Source organism: Ovis aries, chromosome 6, assembly GCF_016772045.2.
Source record: "Ovis aries strain OAR_USU_Benz2616 breed Rambouillet chromosome 6, ARS-UI_Ramb_v3.0, whole genome shotgun sequence".
Classification (NCBI taxonomy): domain Eukaryota; kingdom Metazoa; phylum Chordata; class Mammalia; order Artiodactyla; family Bovidae; genus Ovis; species Ovis aries.
The window spans coordinates 19,443,362-19,462,663 of record NC_056059.1 but is presented as its reverse complement, the minus strand read 5'-3'; the positions used below and the strand labels follow the sequence as shown (position 1 = coordinate 19,462,663).

Below are 19,302 nucleotides of genomic sequence, written 5' to 3'. Positions count from 1 at the left end.
CAGTGCTTCTTGGTCTAACAAGACCAAGAAAGAATTCCTTATATATTTGGAACTTATAAAGGAGATTCACTTCCTATTATCAAAATGCCTAATGTACAATTATAAAGGACCTAATGTATTTTTTGACAGAGGGTTTCATACAAAGTAAAGGTATTATATTAATTGGACAAACTAGACAGATACTATCAGGAGCTAGAGAAATTTACTATAGGGATAACACATACGCTGAATTGGTTTAAGCAGTTTTCAGAATTGTTTGGTCCCCTTTGAACACACACTTGGAGGAGGACAATCTCAAATGCCTGAGGCCAAAAGCTAAGGGAAGAGCTTGAGCAGAGGGAAGAAAGGAGACGGAGCTAGAGAAAAATGGAAAAGGCAAGGGCTACTAGTGATTATCTCAGTATCACAAATCTTGGTTTAGCTTGGTTAAGGGATCCAGGAAGTAATGGGGTGGGACTGGAGGGCAGGAGTCTCCTATTACTGCAATCCAAATTAACTTCCAACCCAACATGGAAAGGTCAAATAACCTCGGCCTCCAGGGAACTGTAAATGAACACAATTGAAGAATCATCTTATTTTTAAAAATAGTTGTAACAGTATGCCTTGCTTATTATAAATCTGCTTATTTTCACTTGAAAACAAATGCCATATTTTAAATTTAATCCTTACATGCCAAGGATAGAAAACATCAGCTACATACAATGTTTAGTCATAGAACTGCCACAAAAATCATCTCTTGTCTAGGCTTCTGAATCAAATGCTATTCAGAAGTGTTTGTTTTGTTTTAAAGAAAAGAATAATAACACCCATGGCTTATTACTGAAGATGGCTCTTATGTTCTCAGATGACTATTTCTTCTGATGACAAAAGAAAAGCACCGATTTCATGCCAAGAGGATATCCAAAGGGTTGTTGACAAGTCAAGGTGAAACACAACAATTCCTTCAATTTCTTTCTTAGATAACTTTTTGATGTGATACACTAGCAGTGATGAAATCTTTGTGGTCTAAGAACCACTAAATATAATCTAGATAAAGAGTAATTATTTTTAGAGTTTCATGTGTTTCAGTGACTAACATAGTAATATGATGTACTGTTGAAGGGACTCACTGAAAGTAAACACTGACGGAGTTTCATTTTGCTCTGGTCAATGTTGTTGGCCATTTTCCTGTCTGAGACCTATTACTAGCTCGAGTGGGATCCCACCACATCATTTCCCACAAGGGAAAAAAGGAAACTCAGTAATACTTTAAAGCATGCTGTTGTGCTAAGTCATCATTGTTGCTAAACATTATTATGTACTTCTAGGAAAGAAGTGGATTCACCATGATGTTTTGTCAGCCTAAGATGTATAAGACTTTGACCTTAGGCTGGGGGTAGGACAGTGTGAGTAATGACTGCTAAGAGAATCAAAACAATTCACACATTTGCCCATGGATACTATTTGATTAGTGCTTAAAATAAAAATTTCTGTTAAAATTGAGTAATCCACTCTAGGAATAACAATGAACTTTCCTGAGTTCATTTAGTCCAGGATATGGATGGTAGACTATCTCTGCCTCTGCCTATTGATTTGAAAAGCTATTGCCTTAATTCTCAGATTTATATACTTGCTCTCTGAGATTAATTCAGCATGTTTCCTTGTATGCCCAGGGAATCTAATCCTAGTTTAACAATCAAAGATGCGGTTTCTCATGTGAGTTTCAAAGACATGATTATTTCTGCAAGAAGACAAGAGTGAGACCTTGCCACGTTTTTCACTTAAATGTGACACAAAGCTTGAATTGACTTTACCCTTCTTTTCATACAGGGGTCTTCCTACTCCCATAGCAACAGATGCAGCCTGTTAATGCTTGGCTTGTCAAATGTTTGCTGACTATACAGCAGCAAGGATCAGCACAAAATCTGATCCAACCCTTGAACAGTAGTACACATTTCAGAGACTAGGGATTCCACTCACTGGAGACTATCTGAATTTCCCTGATGCTGACATAACTTTGTTCACAAAATATCTGGAAATGCTTGATTCTATCATGGTTCACTGCTTTATTTAACCTGAAGGTTAAGGTGAATTAAAGATTACTCACAAGTGAGATTTAATAGGACTTAATTCTGGTATGAAGATGCCTCTACATAGAATACTAATTAAGCTAGGATCTTTGTAGTCCTCCTTTTCTTGTCCTATTCTGAGTGGGGCGGGGGTGAAGAGCAATGTTTTATCTAGAGTAGAAGTGTCAGATTCTAAAAGTTTTTTGATGTATTTAATGTGAGAGCAAGGTCAAAAACAAAAGCCTTATGAAGTGGTAATTGTAAAGAAGCTATCTCATAGAAAAAGTTGCTAATCAGTTGTAATTACAGAAACAGTTCATGAATACATAATTAACATGGAATCATATATCTTCTGATTATAGTTTCCCAGGTACATGAATAAGTGATATTTCTCAGATCTCTTCTGTCTTCTGTGTGATTTTAGATAATACATTCCATACATCTGGTCACTGTAGAGCACTTCCTTCATACCTGCATTACAAAAAATACTAGTCCAATCGCTATGTCAAATGAGTGATTTAATACTATCATATTCTAGATAAGTGGTTCACTTATTTTCCTTTGCAGTTGTTCAATGATATTTTGCTAGTTGTAAATCCACCATTGAGAGATTTTTCTTTTACTGAACTATACTTGATTTCATTTGATGAATTTTCAGTCTAACTTTATTACCAGGTTTTAACAGCAGATGTAAAACTAGAAAAATTATAATCAGTGCCCACTGTTTTTCAAACAGAAAGTTCCCAAGTCCAAATCATAAACATTTTGTGTTTGACATAAAATCATAAACATCTGCAAAGATAATCTGTAACCATGCTAACTAGAATTGGTACCTCTGCTTTCTTTCCACAGCACTGAACTATGGCTTTCTTAATCTTTTCAAAACAGGACTGTGCCAGTTGCAGTACATTGATTTCAGCTTAGAAGAAAAGCTGCTACTTGTTTCGAAATCACTGTTCTGGTTTTGATACACACAGAGGAAAAATATTAGACCTGATCAGAACAGCTTTTATGAAAGATCCTCACTATTGTTTGACCAAAAATTGTAGGGCTTATACGAACTGGGGACAGTGGCAGTATCCTGAAGATATCAAACTCTAGAACTTAAAATCAATACAAAAATTTATAACATACAATTTTCCATCTTAACCATTTTAGGTGTACAATTCAGTGGTATTAAGTATAACTTAACTGTACAAGGGAAGAGCTGTTGTATAACTCTTGTATACAATGTTGTATAACTGTGACTGTAACAGGGAAGAGTCTACTTTGACTCTCTTGTATACAATGTTGTATAACTGTGACTGTAACAGGGAAGAGTCTACTTTGACTCTCTTGTATACAATGTTGTATAACTGTGACTGTAACAGGGAAGAGTCTACTTTGACTCTCTTGTATACAATGCTGTATAACTGTGACTGTAACAGGGAAGAGTCTACTTTGACTCTCTTGTATACAATGTTGTATAACTGTGACTACGACTGTAACAGGGAAGAGTCTACTTTGACTCTCTTGTATACAATGTTGTATAACTGTGACTGTAACAGGGAAGAGTCTACTTTGACTCTCTTGTATACAATGTTGTATAACTGTGACTGTAACAGGGAAGAGTCTACTTTGACTCTCTTGTATACAATGCTGTATAACTGTGACTGTAACAGGGAAGAGTCTACTTTGACTGTTCTACACTAGATCTGTTTCTTTGGCTGCTGTTGCTGTTATAATCACACACAATGGCTTGCCTCAGAGAATCCTGCACCTCGGCCCGACTGTTAAACTGAAGTGCCTTTGTTCAGAACCCTGTCCACCTGAAGATGGCAGGAAGGAAGAAATTAACACGTCTCCCTGCCTGAGGCTTGCCATTTTAGGAGATTCTTAGAAGATTAAATGGCCTTTTTACTTTGGTTCCACCTCCTCCTATTTCTTATTCATAAAAGAACCTGGCAGCCAAACCCCAACAAGATGGTTATTTTGAGACATTAGTCTGCCACCTACTTGGTCAGCTGGCTTTCTGAATAAAGTCGTATTCCTTGCCTTAACACCTCTTCTCTTGGATTCACTGGCCTCTCGTGCAGGAAGCAGAGCAAGCTTGGACCCAGAAACATAATCACTGGTGATTTCCATATATATATATATATATATTTAATCATTAATGGGAAACCCTGTACCCACTGAGAAACCTATATGCAGGTCAGGAACCAACAGTTAGAACTGGACATGGAACAACAGACTGGTTCCAAATAGGAAGATGAGTACGTCAAGGCTGTATATTTTCACCCTGTTTATTTAACTTATATGCAGAGTACATCATGAGAAATCCTGGGCTGGAGGAAGTACAAAGCTGGAATCAAGATTGCTGGGAGAAATATCAATAACCTCAGATATGCAGATGACACAATCCTTATGGCAGAAAGTGAAGAGGAACTAAAAAGCCTCTTGATGAAAGTGAAAGAGGAGAGTGAACAAGTTGGCTTAAAGCTCAACACTCAGAAAATGAAGATCATGGCATCTGGTCCCATCACTTCATGGGAAATAGATGGGGAAACAGTGGAAACAGTGTCAGACTTTTCTTTTTTGGGGCTCCAAAATCACTGCAGATGGTGATTGCAGCCATGAAATTAAAAGACGCTTACTCCTTGGAAGGAAAGTTATGACCAACCTAGACAGTATATTAAAAAGCAGACACATTACTTTGCCAACAAAGGTCCGTCTAAGTCAATGCTATGGTTTTTCCAGTAGTCATGTACGGATGTGAGAGTTGGACTATAACGAAAGCTGAGTGCCAAAGAATTGATGGTTTTGAACTGTGGTGCTGGAGAAGACTCTTGAGAGTCCCTTGGACTGCAAGAAGATCCAACCAGTCCATTCTAAAGGAGATCAGTCCTGGGTGTTCATTGGAAGGACTGATGCTGAAGCTGAAATTCCAATACTTTGGCCACCTGATGCAAAGAGTTGACTCATTGGAAAAGACCCTGATGCTGGGAGGGATTAGGGGCAGGAGGAGAAGGGGACGACAGAGGATAAGATGGCTGGATGGCATCACCAACTCAATGGACATGAGTTTGGGTAAACTCCAGGAGTTGGTGATGGACAGGGAGGCCTGGTGTGCTGCGATTCATGAGGTCTCAAAGAGTTGGACATGACTGAGTGACTGACCTGAACTGTACCCATTAAGCAATAAAATATTCCATCCTCTCAGCCCTTAGCCCCTTAGTAGCACTAATTTACTTTCTGAATCTATGAATTTGCCTATTTTAGATATTTTATGTAAGAGGAATCATAAAATAATTATCTTTTATGTGTTTGTCTTATTTACACTATTTTGAAGGCTCATGGCATATAGATGGGGAAACAATGGAAACAGTGAGAGACTTTATTTTTTGGAGCTCCAAAGTCACTGCAGATGGTGACTGCAGCCATGAAATTAAAAGATGCTTGATTCTTGGAAGAAAAGCTATGACCAATCTAGACAGCATATTAAAAAGCAGAGAGACTACTTTGCCAACCAAAGTCCATCTAGTTAAGGCTATGGTTTTTCCAGTAGTCATGTATGGATGTGAGAGTTGGACTATAAAGAAAGCTGAGTGCTAAAGAATTGATGCTTTTGAATTGTGGTGTTGGAGAAGACCCTTGAGAGTCCCTTAGACTGCAAGGAGATCCATCCTAAAGGAAATCATTCCTGAATATTCATTGGAAGGACTGATGCTGAAGCTGAAACCCCAATACTTTGGGTACCTGAATGTGAAGAACTGACTCATTGGAAAAGACCCTGATGCTGGGAAAGATAGAAGGTGGAAAGAGAAGAAGATGACAGAGAATGAGATGGTTGGATAGCATCACTGACACAATGGATATAAGTTTGAGTAAACTCTGGGAGTTGGTGATGGACAGGGAAGTCTGGTGTGCTGTAGTCCATGGGGTCGCAAAGAGTTGGACATGACTGAGTGACTGAACTGAACTGAAGGCTCATCCATGTTGTAGTGTGTATCAGAACTTCATTCCAAAGTACATTATATGTATATACCACACTTTGTTTATTCATTCATGTCTTGAGGGACACTTGGGTTGTTTCTGCTTTTGGACATCATAAATAATGCTGCCAAGAGAACTGGCATACAAGTATCCTGTTTAAGTCCATGTTTTCAGCTCTTTTGGGTATTTACCTAGGAGTAGAATTGCTTATTATACAGTAATTCTATGTTTACATTTTCAAGGAACTGCCAAACTATTAAACTGTTTTCTATATAAGCTACATTACTCTACATTTCCCCTGTGCCACCCCCACCCCAAGCCATGCACCTGGGTTCCAATTCTCCAAGTTCTTGCCAACATTTGGGTGCAAAGTGGTATTTCACTGTGTCTTTGATTTGCATTTCCCTACACAGAGGATGAGATGGTTGGATGGTATCACCGACTCAATGGACTCAATGCGTTTGGGTAGACTAGGAGTTGGTGATGGACAGGGAGGCCTGCTGTGCTGTGGTTCATGGGGTCACAAAGAGTCGGACATGACTGAGTGAGTGAACTGAACTGGATGACAAATGGTGTCAGTTATCTTTTCACGTGCTTATGGCCATTTGTATATCTTCTCCGGAGAAACGTCTAAAATGTCCCCAAATTTGCGCACTTAAAAATTTGATTGCCTTTCTTTTGTTGAGTTGTAGGAATTGTTAGTGAACAGAAATATAACTAATGTTTGTGTGTTGATTTTGCATTCTAATAATAATCCTTTATAGATACATAATTTACAAATACTTTCTTCTATTTTGTGGATGGCAAGGATTGTTGGCCACCATCAGAAGCAACCCACAGCCTCAGAGGGAACATGGCTGACACCTTGATTTCAGACTTCTAGCATCTAGAACTATATTGTATTAAGCCACTCAGCTTGTATTATTTTTAATGTCCTATGAAACTAACATAATTTCATTTTTGATACCTTTTATTTCTTTTTTTTGCCTAATTGCTCTGGCGAGAATTAACACAAATCCTTATCAAACTCTTCCAACAAACTGAACAGGAGAAAACTCTTCTTAACTCATGCTACAAATCAGCATCATTCTTCTGTCAAAGTCAAACAAAAACATTGCAAGAAAAGAAAACTACAGATAAAAACCCTTGATGACTACTGATGTAAAAACTTCAACAAAATACTAGCAAACTGAGTTCAGGAGGCTACTGAAAGGATTATGTACCATGACCAAATGGAATTTACACTAGGAATGCAAGGATAGTTAAATATATGGATATCAATCAACATAACAATACCACATTCATAGAAGAAAGGGAAAAATCATAATTACAATTATCTCCACTGATGCAGAAAAAGCATTTAATAAAATTCAATACCATTCAGTGATAAAATACTCAATAAACTTAAACAGAAGAGAATCTCCTTAATGTGACAAAAGAGACGTATGAAAAAAATCCAACTGACATCATATTCAATGGTGAAAGACCGAAAGCTATTTCCCTAAGATCAGGAAGAAGACAAGGATGCCTGTTCTTGCCATTTCTATTAAAAAAAGTATAGAATCTACTTTTTTTCAGTGTTTCTGTGGAAGAATGGGAGATTAGCACTGCTCACTCTGCCATTTTGCTGATGTTACTCACAAACTCTAGAACTTTTATACTATCATCATATATAAAATAATACTTACCAAATTCACATATATGCAAATTATATAGTACTGGAAAATAAAATTAATAGCTGAAATTAATTGAGTGCTTACTATTATTAGGCTGTGTACTGAACCCCTTATTGCCTAATCTGCAATCTTTTCAACAATGCTATGAGGTAGGTATTATTTTCCCCATCTTATAAAGGAATCAATGGCGACTTAGGGAGGTTAAACCATTTGCATAGTTTAACAGCTAGTAAAAAACAGAACAGAGCAGCTAATATAGTCTGACTAAAAAATCATACATTTAAACAGCATCCTTGTAACAGTCAGGGTTCCAACAAACCCTCAGGATAAATTGAGGGGTTTTAACTTACAGTGAGATTAATTACAATGTTATGGAATGTAAGAGAACCATATAGGATGATGTAGTAACCCTGCAACTACCAAAAAGCAGAGCTGTTGTCACCCCTAAAGCTAATGGGACCAGGTGCTGGAAAGTGAGTATAGAGAAGGTTTATTGTAAAGAAGCATTAACCTTTAGTAGAGGAACACTGTAAAACTGAGACAGCTTTGAGGGGAGAAACCAGGGGGATAAATATCCTGAGTCGCTCCCTCTCAAAACTTGTCAGAGGTCCCCATTAGCTCAATAACTAGAAGTCAGAAGACATGGAACTCTGCCATCTTGCACAGAGAGCAGCGTGAAGAAGTGTGGAGAATGGATCTATGATGGGAGGTAGGGTAAGTAAAAGATATCTAGTACCATGCATCTGGTCCCATCACTTCATGGGAAATAGATGGGGAAACAGTGGAAACAGTGTCAGACTTTATTTTCCTGGGCTCCAAAATCACTGCAGATGGTGACTGCAGCCATGAAATTAAAAGATGCTTACTCCTTGGAAGAAAAGTTATGACCAACCTAGATACTATATTCAAAAGCAGAGGCATTACTTTGCCGACTAAAGTCCGTCTAGTCAAGGCTATGGTTTTTCCTGTGGTCACGTATGGATGTGAGAGTTGGACTGTGAAGAAGGCTGAGCGCCAAAGAATTGATGCTTTTGAACTGTGGTGTTGGAGAAGACTCTTGAGAGTCCCTTGGACTGCAAGGAGATCCAACCAGTCCATTCTGAAGGAGATCAACCCTGGGATTTCTTTGGAGGGAATGATGCTGAAGCTGAAACTCCAGTACTTTGGCTACCTCATAGGAAGAGTTGGCTCACTGGAAAAGCCTCTGATGCTGGGAGGGATTGGGGGCAGGAGGAGAAGGGGACGACCGAGGATGAGATGGCTGGATGGCATCACGGACTTGATGGATGTGAGTCTGAGTGAACTCCGGGAGATGGTGATGGACAGGGAGGCCTGGTGTGCTGCGATTCATGGGGTCGCAAAGAGTTGGACATGACTGACAGACTGAACTGAACTGAACTGAAGCATGCATACATAGTAGAATTCTAGCAAATATGCTTTAAGTTGAGATGCCTCCAACTTAGAGGAGGGTGAGGGGAAAGGAAGCATTAGTAAAGTCATACAGACCTGTACAGCAGACAAAAAGATGATGGAACAATACAAACAAATGAATGTTAGAAGTTGTCTTTAGCTCCAAGATGAGAAAAATGATTAAAAGTACATCTGTGGACAAAAAAATGTCATTAGCCATTTCAATAAACAGGATGTTGCAGCCATAAAACCATCAACCACTGTAGAAGCCCCTGACGGTCCACAGTGAAGGGAATTACAGATGGAGAAAAACAGGATACTGGCCCTAGATAGTTAAGATGTATATTAAAGGAATAATTTCAGTAAGCCCAGACTCTTGCATCTTGCCACACACAGAAAGGTACTAAAATCATTAGTACCACTAAGATGCCTGTTTTTGTGATCAGTAGTAATCTTTTGATATTTGACTATATATTTTTTTCCCCCTCAGCAAAAACTCTATATTCTGGCTCCTCCCTTCCCCCTTTGGAACATTCCCTAAGAGCTGAGTGGCTGTATCTCCAGCTTAAGTTCTCACTAAGTCTGCTGAATAAAACATGATTCTCAAATTTTAGATTGTGTATTTTTTTTAATTGACACATCTCTATACAAATATTTAAAACTGTTCCTCAAAAATTACTTTCTGATATTGGATTTAAGCATTAATAGCCAAGCATGCAATCTGTTCAGTCACTTATCTGCAAGTATGAATAATCATGTAGAGTCTGAGGAAGACGGAACTACTATGATAACATCTGGTTTCTGATAAGGAAGACACTGGCTAATTTGTCAGGAATGTGATGGCTCTTTATATACCATTATTGTCATACATTCTTATTACTTCATCTAAATAGTCTTGCTTCCAGATTTCCTTCATTTGTTGAACTTTTAAATTTATTTGCATTGTGATACATGCATTTCACAACATGACATATGATCTATAGTTTATTATTTAATGAAAAAAATGAGTTACCCACTTATTTTTACATATGTTTTGACCTTTATGATAAAGCAAACTTAGAATAAACATAGATCTAGACATTAATACAATGAGTGGGATGTTTGGATGCATCTGACATATTTAAGAAGATTCAGTTATACAGGTCCACTTGATATCATTTTCAAATGTTTACTGCTTTCTGAAAGTAGAGCCTTAAGCTTGTTAGCACTTAGAGCATAATCGGGAGGAACTATTGTGATCCATGAAAAATCAGAACAAGTTTATTTTGAAAAAACAGGACAAATGGCAGCATTCAGACTCAAAAGCCTAACTTGCTCACTAAGTTAAGAGTATGGACTTAGAGTCATATAGACCCATATTTCAGTCCAGGCTCTGACACAAGCAAATTAGATAAACTCCAAATCTAAGTTTTCCTTGTACATAAAATGAGTAAATAATGCCTCCCTCATAGATTTGTTGATCACTCACCTAGAGCCAGACATCCTGGAATGTGAAGTCAAGTGGGCCTTAGAAAGCATCACTACGAACAAAGCTAATGGAGATGATGGAATTCCACGTGAGCTATTTCAAATCCTGAAAGATGATGCTGTGAAAGTGCTGCACTCAGTATGCTGACAAATTTGGAAAACTCAGCAGTGGCCACAGACTGGAAAAGGTCAGTTTTCATTCCAATCCCAAAGAAAGGCAATGCCAAAGAATGCTCAAACTACTGCACAATTATACTCATCTCACATGCTAGTAAAGTAATGATTAAAATTCTCCAAGCCAGGCTTCAGCAATACATGAATCGTGAACTTCCTGATGTTCAAGCTGGTTTTAGAAAAGGCAGAGTAACCAGAGATCAAATTGCCAACATCAGCTGGATCATGCAAAAAGCAAGAGAATTCCAGAAAAACATCTATTTCTACTCTATTGACTATGCCAAAGCCTTTGACTGTGTGGATCACAATAAACTGTGGAAAATTCTGAGAGATGGGAATACCAGACCACCTGACCTGCCTCTTGAGAAACCTGTATACAGGTCAGGAAGCAACAGTTAGAACTGGACATGGAACAACAGACTGGTTCCAGATAGGAAAAGGAGTACGTCAAGCCTGTATATTGTCACTCTGCTTATTTAACTTAAATGCAGAGTACATCATGAGAAACATTGGGCTGGAAGAAGCACAAGCTGGAATCAAGATTGCCAGGAGAAATATTAATAACTTCAGATATGCAGATGACACCACCCTTATGGCAGAAAGTGAAGAACTAAAGAGCCTCTTGATGAAAGTGAAAGAGGAGAGCAAAAAAATTGGCTTAAAGCTCAACATGGCATCCAATCCCATCACTTCATGGGAAATAGATGGGGAAACAGTGGAAACAGTGGCTGACGCCTGATGTTGAAGCTGAAACTCCAATACTTTGGCCACCTCATGCGAAGAATTGACTCATTGGAAAAGACCCCAACGCTGGGAAAGATTGAAGGCAGGAGGAGAAGGGGATGACAGAGGATGAGATGGCTGGATGGCATCACTGACTCGATGGACGTGAGTCTGAGTGAACTCCGGGAGTTGGTGTTGGACAGGGAGGCCTGGCTTGCTGTGGTTCATGAGGCTGCAAAGAGTTGGACATGACTGAGCAACTGAACTGAACTGATAGAATTGTTATGAATAAAAAGAGATAACATATAAAAGTATTTGTCACAGCGCCAAGCACACAATCACCAGTCAGTAATTGGGATGATTATCACTGTGAAGATTTCTTCCTGAAAGTTTCCTTGGCAATCCAGTAGTTAAGAGTCTGTGCTTTCATTGTAGGGTGTGTGAGTTATACCCCTGGTAAGGGAACTAAGATTCTGCATGCCTCATGGTGCAGTCAAAATATAAAATTTTTTTTTTAAAGTCCAAATCATTTGGAGTAATAAAAAACAATTCTTCCAAAGGCTGTGTATTATGTGCAACCCAGAAATATGTGATTCTGAACACTATTTCTGTGAGTTGAATGTATTGATATGCATTGTAATCGAAAATGGATATTTTTCATTGGAGTGATATGGCAATATGGATTAATGTAGCAGCAGCAGTATTGTGGTAATAGTAGTAACAATAATAATAAAAGCCAATTTACATAAAAATAATTGAGATACCAAGGCTTTAGTTCTAAAATGTTCTCAGTTACTTATTAAAATTGCACATTAGTCATTTACTATACTGACTTTCTCTGATATAGGTATATTTAGATTTCCTATCAAGTACTAGATACAGTGACATAAAAGAGAGATGAGTAATTTAAGACTTACATAGCTAATATCCACTCAGATATTTCTTTAGTTTCGTCAATTAAGCTTTTTTTTTTTTTTACCGAGAATGACTCTAATTTAGTGTCAAAAGCCAATGCTTCTGAAACAAGATTATTAGATGCTTAAAACAGCCTATGACAACAGTCTTAAAGTTCTCACTTGACTACAATTCCATAGGTATCCTTTCTGGATTATTCAGCTTATTTGCATAAGCTATCTTCAGAGAGCAAACTATTTCTGCTATTTTTTCAGAAGCAGATTCTTCTGTCCTTTTAGAAAAAGGGCCTGTCCTGGTTCACTGTTGCCTACATCTAGATATGTCATTTTAAAAGCTGCTTTATAGAGCTCTGATTGACATACAATAACTTATACATATTCAAAGTGTACATTTTAACGTTTGACTGTGGGATTTGTAAATAAGTACATTTGGCTCTCATAGTCCATATAGCCTCTAACTTGTCTTTTATGAAAAGTAAAGGTTGATGTTTGGTAGAAACCAACACAATACTGTAAAGCAATTATCCTTCAATTAAAAATAAATAAATTTTTTAAAAAAGGTGAAGTTTTTGACTTCCAGAAACTATTGTTTCATGTTTCAAAAATTTTAAGAACATAATCAGAAGAGAGAAAAGCCATTTTACTGTTTAATATACTCCTCAGTTCCTGAAAGTTGGTATCCTTCCCAAATTCGCTATTACCATAAAGCTTTGAGCCTGTAAGAAACAAAACCCACAGATTCGAAAAATTCCATCAGGATCAGCTTTCAGAACCACCAATCAAGTCCCACTGTTTTTCTCCAATGAAAGGAATTGAATTTCCTTCTTGTAATTTTAACTGTAATTTTAACAGTTAAAAAACAAAAAGTCAAAACCAAAACAAAACATAGTAGGCTATCATTTGAAGTTTCCTAAGCTTAGTATTGATTCTGATGCTGTAGAGTGAGGAAAAAAAGCTTGAATTCTTTTACTGGGAAAAGGTAGACAATCTCTGTGATGTAAGAATATAGACAGATATTCAAAGCTCATTTGATTTGCAACCAGCTCCTGAAGAAATGACATTTAGACAACCTGTGGAAGTAGGCAGGTAAATAACTCATCATGAGGTCCATATGACAGTTCTGAGTACACTTACCTCTGCTGTGTGCTTTGCCACATTCCCCACAATGACAATGACCTTCCCTTTGAAGCTCTGGAGCATGGCAGTGTAAGGTCCCTGGCTAAGCTCCCCTTCAGCAGTGAATGCAGTGCTGAATGGAATGTTGATGCTGCCTGAAATGTGACCCCGAACAAAACTGAGAAAAAAGGTTAAGGGAAACATTTATTTGTGTGCACATTTGAATGTGTGAGAGAAGCTCACAGGGAATTAATTCTCCGAAGAGAGTACCATTAAAATCAAACACAAATGGAGATAAGACTTGAAAATCCCCTGAACAGAAAAACCAGTTTAGTCATACAAGCAAAGATTAATTTAGCTTATTTTGCAAGACAAGCAAGGCTAACTTGACCTGGGTCACTTCTTGTTTATGCCTCTGAAAATTGTAAGTGAAACTTAAACTGTCTCTCTAAATTGATATTTGACGCTCACGAACCATTTCCCTTTCATTTAAGAAAATTCTAATATTGTAACCAGTCACTGAAAAATAGTCACGGCTGCTTTTTAACAATATACCTCTAAGCCTTACTCCATGTTTTGGTTCAACTGCTCCTGGTTTGCAAACTGTCTTTTGGTGTGTATACAATAAACTTTTTATTAACTACTACTTTATTAATTAACTTTTATTAATTACTGTTTTAGTTATCAGAGAAGGCAATGGCACCCCACTCCAGTACTCTTGCCTGGAAAATCCCATGGACGGAGGAGCCTGGTAGGCTGCAGTCCATGAGGTCGCTAAGAGTCGGACACGACTGAATGACTTCACTTTCACTTTTCACTTTCATGCACTGGAGAAGGAAATGGCAACCCACTCCAGTATTCTTGCCTAGAGAATCCCAGGGACGGGTGAGCCTGGTGGGGTTGCACACAGTCGGACACGACTGAAGCGACTTAGCAGCAGCTTTAGTTATTCATCAATTTTACTTCTTCTTTCCCCCTGAACTTTTGACAGAAAGGAAAAAGATGAGCCAAAGATGTAAACAAGACTTTCTTGATTAAACAAAATATTGTGAAAGTGATCAGAATGCAGCAAATCAATGGCAATCACATAGGGTGTACAACATTCATGGCTTTCAATTCATTATTACTATTATTACTACTACTGTGATTATTTTAAAGCTCTATTACAAAAGAGTGCAATTAAAAAGATGATTCTTCCTATAGAGTCTATGGAGAAAGATATTATTATTATATCAATCACTTTTTAATTTTTTTTGTTTTTTTTTTTTTTAATATGAATCACTTTTTTAAAAGGCATAAATTAACAACTACAAAAACTGCTCTGAGAGAGATGTATATGATGCTTTGATAGGACATGTCAATTTGAGGAGGACAGGGAAGGTTTCCACTAAGGAAATAAGTAAAATTTGAATAATTAATAAAAGGTAAAATTTGAATAATTAATAAAAGTTAGGCAACAGAATAGAATACAGGTGGTATAGAGTGGTGGAAGGGACAAACACTAAAATTTGAGGTAAAATTTGAATAATTAATAAAAGTTAGGCAACAGAATAGAATACAGGTGGTATAGAGTGGTGGAAGGGACAAACGTTTCAGGCAGAAATGTGAGGTGTGTACTAAATGTGAGGTGTGTACTGGAGGCACATGACTAATCATGATAAAGGAAGGAAGGCCAGTATAGTGGAATGCAGAGAGCAAAGACAGCATAAGACCAGCCTGGAAATGAATGCAGAGGCCAGATCATACAGCACCTTGCAGATCATGTTGTTAAAATTGGTCTTTCTCCTAGAGCAATGAAAATCAGGAAGTATTTTAAACAGATAAGAACAGATCACATTTGCACTTTGGCAACAAGTTGGAGAAAGGCTAGAAGGAGAGTGAATGTGAAGGTTAGTTTGTGAGACGTCTGTCTAGGCTGTATCTTGTCTCCTCCTTAACAATCACTGATGATAATCATGAAGAGATGTTTATGTTCAATAGAAGCATCTCCCCCTGAACTTCCACTTTAGATATGTTCTTTACAAAACGGAAAAGTCATAGATTTTAAAAGGCTATATCACAAGCAATGAATATCTGCCCCCCCACCAAAAGAAACTAATCAATCATTGCTGTAGAAGAATTATACATGATAATTATAATGTAATTAATATTATATTAATATAATTATAATTATATAATTATAATGATTTATTGATATGAAAATTTCTCAACTGCCCCAGTTTGTAGGTTCATCTTTAGAATATTACTTCTCTCTGTTTCTGTCAATCTCTCTTTTTCCCTCATTAACACAGTTAGGAAAAATTTGAGGCTCCTACTCTCAAGATTGATGGTGGAGGTTGAACACATATCTTAAACTTCTAGTCAGCTGTTACTTCATTTTTCTTTAAAGAGAAGCATTTGGCACTAATAATGAGGGAAAAGATATAAAAAGTTCTGGAAAATGAAATGAGAAATAGAATAGATACCATTCCAGGTACACTGTTTAGTTAGAATGTTCTAGAACATTTCATCAGCTCTAGTTTTTTGAACATTTACAATGACTCAGTATTCAAAGTATTGGCTTCTGTTTTCATGAAAAGAAATGACTTTGTCCTCAGCATATAATTACTACAATAGCACTTTAATCTTTAATAAGGACATACCTTAAAAACTCCTGATTTTTCTCAAACTGTGAACATGACAAATTCAACTATTTTCAGCAAAGGAATCTATATCTGCCAGCCTAAATCAACTGCCAGAGAGAGTTTCTGTGTTTATCAAATGGCCAGTGTCAACCATGGACATTTTTCCTTTTTAGTGTTTTTTCAGTAGCAAAAACAATACAAATCTATACTAGTTAGATGCTCTAGCAGGCATGTTTGCACTGCCTGCCCAAACCCTGCTTTCTTGTTTGAAAGGACCTCAACTACTGACCCTGATGAAAGGATGTGCGTAGGCTGTCACGTTTGAGTCAGGTGACCCTGCCACAATCAAGACTGACAGGATAGTAGGGAGGGGGAGGGCGAAGGTGGATATCTGACACAGGCTGAGCCAATCAGACTCTCTGTTCAAAATCAAAGGTAAAAGACAATGCTAAGACTGTGTTAAGCTTATTTGAGTGCCTTCTCTATATATAATTTATTCAGCCACACATTAAAGAATTAAATAAAATTATTTATTTTATAAGATAAATTCTATAAATATTTGGTTTTAAAAAAGTATCCACCTGTATCTAAATACCCAATATCTAATATCTGTATCTAAAATCAAACACAAGCATCTAGATTAGTTTCTGGGTTCAATATCACCAATTTATTATGTGCTTTTAAAGAAGATTTTAGTCCAAATGGCCTTTTAGTCACTACAAGTATGTCATAAATTTATCATTCTAGAATTTGCTTTTGTGTTTTATGGTTTGATGTTTAAAAAAATTTCACAAGATTAAATGTTAAAATGCTGACAAAGTATGATGGCAACAGAGTCCTTTGGGTAAGAGAAAAGTTAGAATCCAAAATACAAAACTATTTCAAACCTTTTTAAAGCTATTTTAACACTTTGGACAATAAAACACAAAAGAAAAAAAAATTAAACCACACTTGCCCCATTTTTAGTTTAGTTCAATCAAAAAAATCCTGGAAAACATATAAAAGCACTCATCCAAAAACACTCTTGTCATAAAACTTATAGTGCAAATAAGATTGGGTAAACACGGATACTTGTAGACAGAATGGTCAAACCTCTAAATAGCGATTAACTGTGTGACCGGCAAATAGCAGGGGAGAATGAGACTGGTCTAGTTACATATTAATACATTTACAATGAACATTCTCTTCTTAAGTAAGTTGGACACTGCCGACAATTTTGGTTATTTAAAGATCTTGTTTCCTCGGTAATTATTTACATTTCACTGCCTACAACAGAAATTCTCATATGACACAAACATTATATAATGAAGTAGAACTTTTTCAGGCAATTTCTAAACACATGAGAGGCTGTCAGACTATTGTAAAGGCAGGTAGTCAAAGTTTTTTTTTAATCTTTAGTCTTTCATAATTATAATAAAGTATTAGGTGTTTGAAAAATGAACAAAGAACAGATTCTGTATATTTTGTGTTAATAGGACAAATTAAGTACAGTGAAACAGAAGATGATTTCTGACATATAGTGACTCTGATTAATCCTGGGCACAACACGGCAAGGAGAGCAAAATGATATAAGAATACACTGCAATATGCACTTTCTCCATGTTCAGAGGACTTAAGTTTTATTTCATTGAACTGAAGTAGAGGACAAATATGTGTAAGTTCTTTAGCTGAGTCATTAGAAAAGACCCTGATGCTGGGAAACATTGAAGGTGGGAGGAAAAGGGGACAACAGAGGATGAGACGGTTGGATGGCATCATCGACTCCATGGACATGAGTTTGAGCAAGCTCTGGGAGTTGGTGATGGACAGGGAAACCTGGCTTGCTGCAGTCCATGGGGTTGCAAAGAGTTGGACACGACTGAGAGACTGAACTGAACTGAGAGACGAACATCCAACAATATATTTTTTAGAACTGTGACTGTTACTTCATTGCTTTCCTCATATTCTAGACAAAAATTTGGATTCATTGCATTTGCCTTTTGCATTTGGGCTTCCCTTGGGGGCTCAGGTGGTAAAGAATCCGCCTACACTTAAAGAGGTTCTATAGTGGGTGTACTACCCAACAGACGGACATTATACTGTTTTATAAACTATAACCTTAAAAAGCTTCAGCTTCACGTATCTAGTTTAGAGACCAAGGCTATAGAAGCCCAAGTATTTATGTGTTAATTAGCCTCAATCATATATACATCTTGATAGTGTACTTATAACAATGTCCACCACAATTTTAAGATTGGTTTTGGCAAAAAAAAAAAAAAACACAATAAAAACAATGCCACATATAAACACTAGCTATTATCTTTTCAGTGTTTATAAGACATTTTGCTATTAGGATTTTTAATGATGAATTGGAAGGAACTAAAAGATATAAGACATGATTAAAGAAGTTGATAGAAATTGCAATGAAATCTCTTCTATGGAATAGTAGTAGCTATAAAAACAAAAAAGCACCTGATTGCTATAGCACTCACTGCCTTAGGTGTGTTTGTACCTTAAATATTTTTGTGCATGATAAAGGAGTTAGGTTATTAGAACAATATTAACAGGTAAGGATGATGAGCATTATCTTATACATTTCTAAGATGCGAAGACTTTCTTACAGTCACAAGTCAGTCTATGTGACGGTTCAAGAAGATGCATCACACTTTAATGAAGAATGCAGAAAAAATACCAGTTCTAAGAATAATATGGATACACGATATAGGTAAGCTACATAGGCAAATTTTCATATTCCAGAAAAATTATTTACTAAAAGATTTTAAAATTCCTTTAAATAATTGATGGTTCAAAATTCAATACAGAAATAATCTCATGTTTTCTAAATTCTAAAAGTGCACAGCATTTTTCACTTGGTGACATCACACTTCTATACACAAAGCATATTTGTCTCTTACCAGACCAAGAAGGTGTGCTCAGTTATATGTTGGCTTGTTTGCTATGTTATAGTTATGTATGCTATGTTACAGTTTGCAAATTATAGTTAGTGTTAAAGAGCTCAAAGTAAAGGCTATACCTTTAGTATATCAAAAGTCAAAAGCTTCCTATTATATAACTAAGCTGTATTAACTGATATAAAAATTATACCTTTGAGATATCATCATTTTTCTTTGCTAAATCTATTGCTGCTTTCTTTGAATAGACTCACCATCTCCAAGTCACTCTAAAACCTCATTTTTGT

The 19,302-nt window shown here is 36.8% G+C and overlaps 1 protein-coding gene across 1 annotated transcript in view; it reads right to left on the bottom strand.

Moving 5' to 3' along the window:
- TBCK (TBC1 domain containing kinase) overlaps positions 1 to 19,302 on the bottom strand; it is a 216,323-nt gene that overhangs the window by 18,681 nt on the left and 178,340 nt on the right. Inside the window, exon 25 of the mRNA XM_027971381.3 lies at positions 13,519 to 13,678. Coding sequence (XP_027827182.2) covers positions 13,519 to 13,678 — 160 coding nt within the window. The remainder of the gene's footprint in view (positions 1 to 13,518; positions 13,679 to 19,302) is intronic.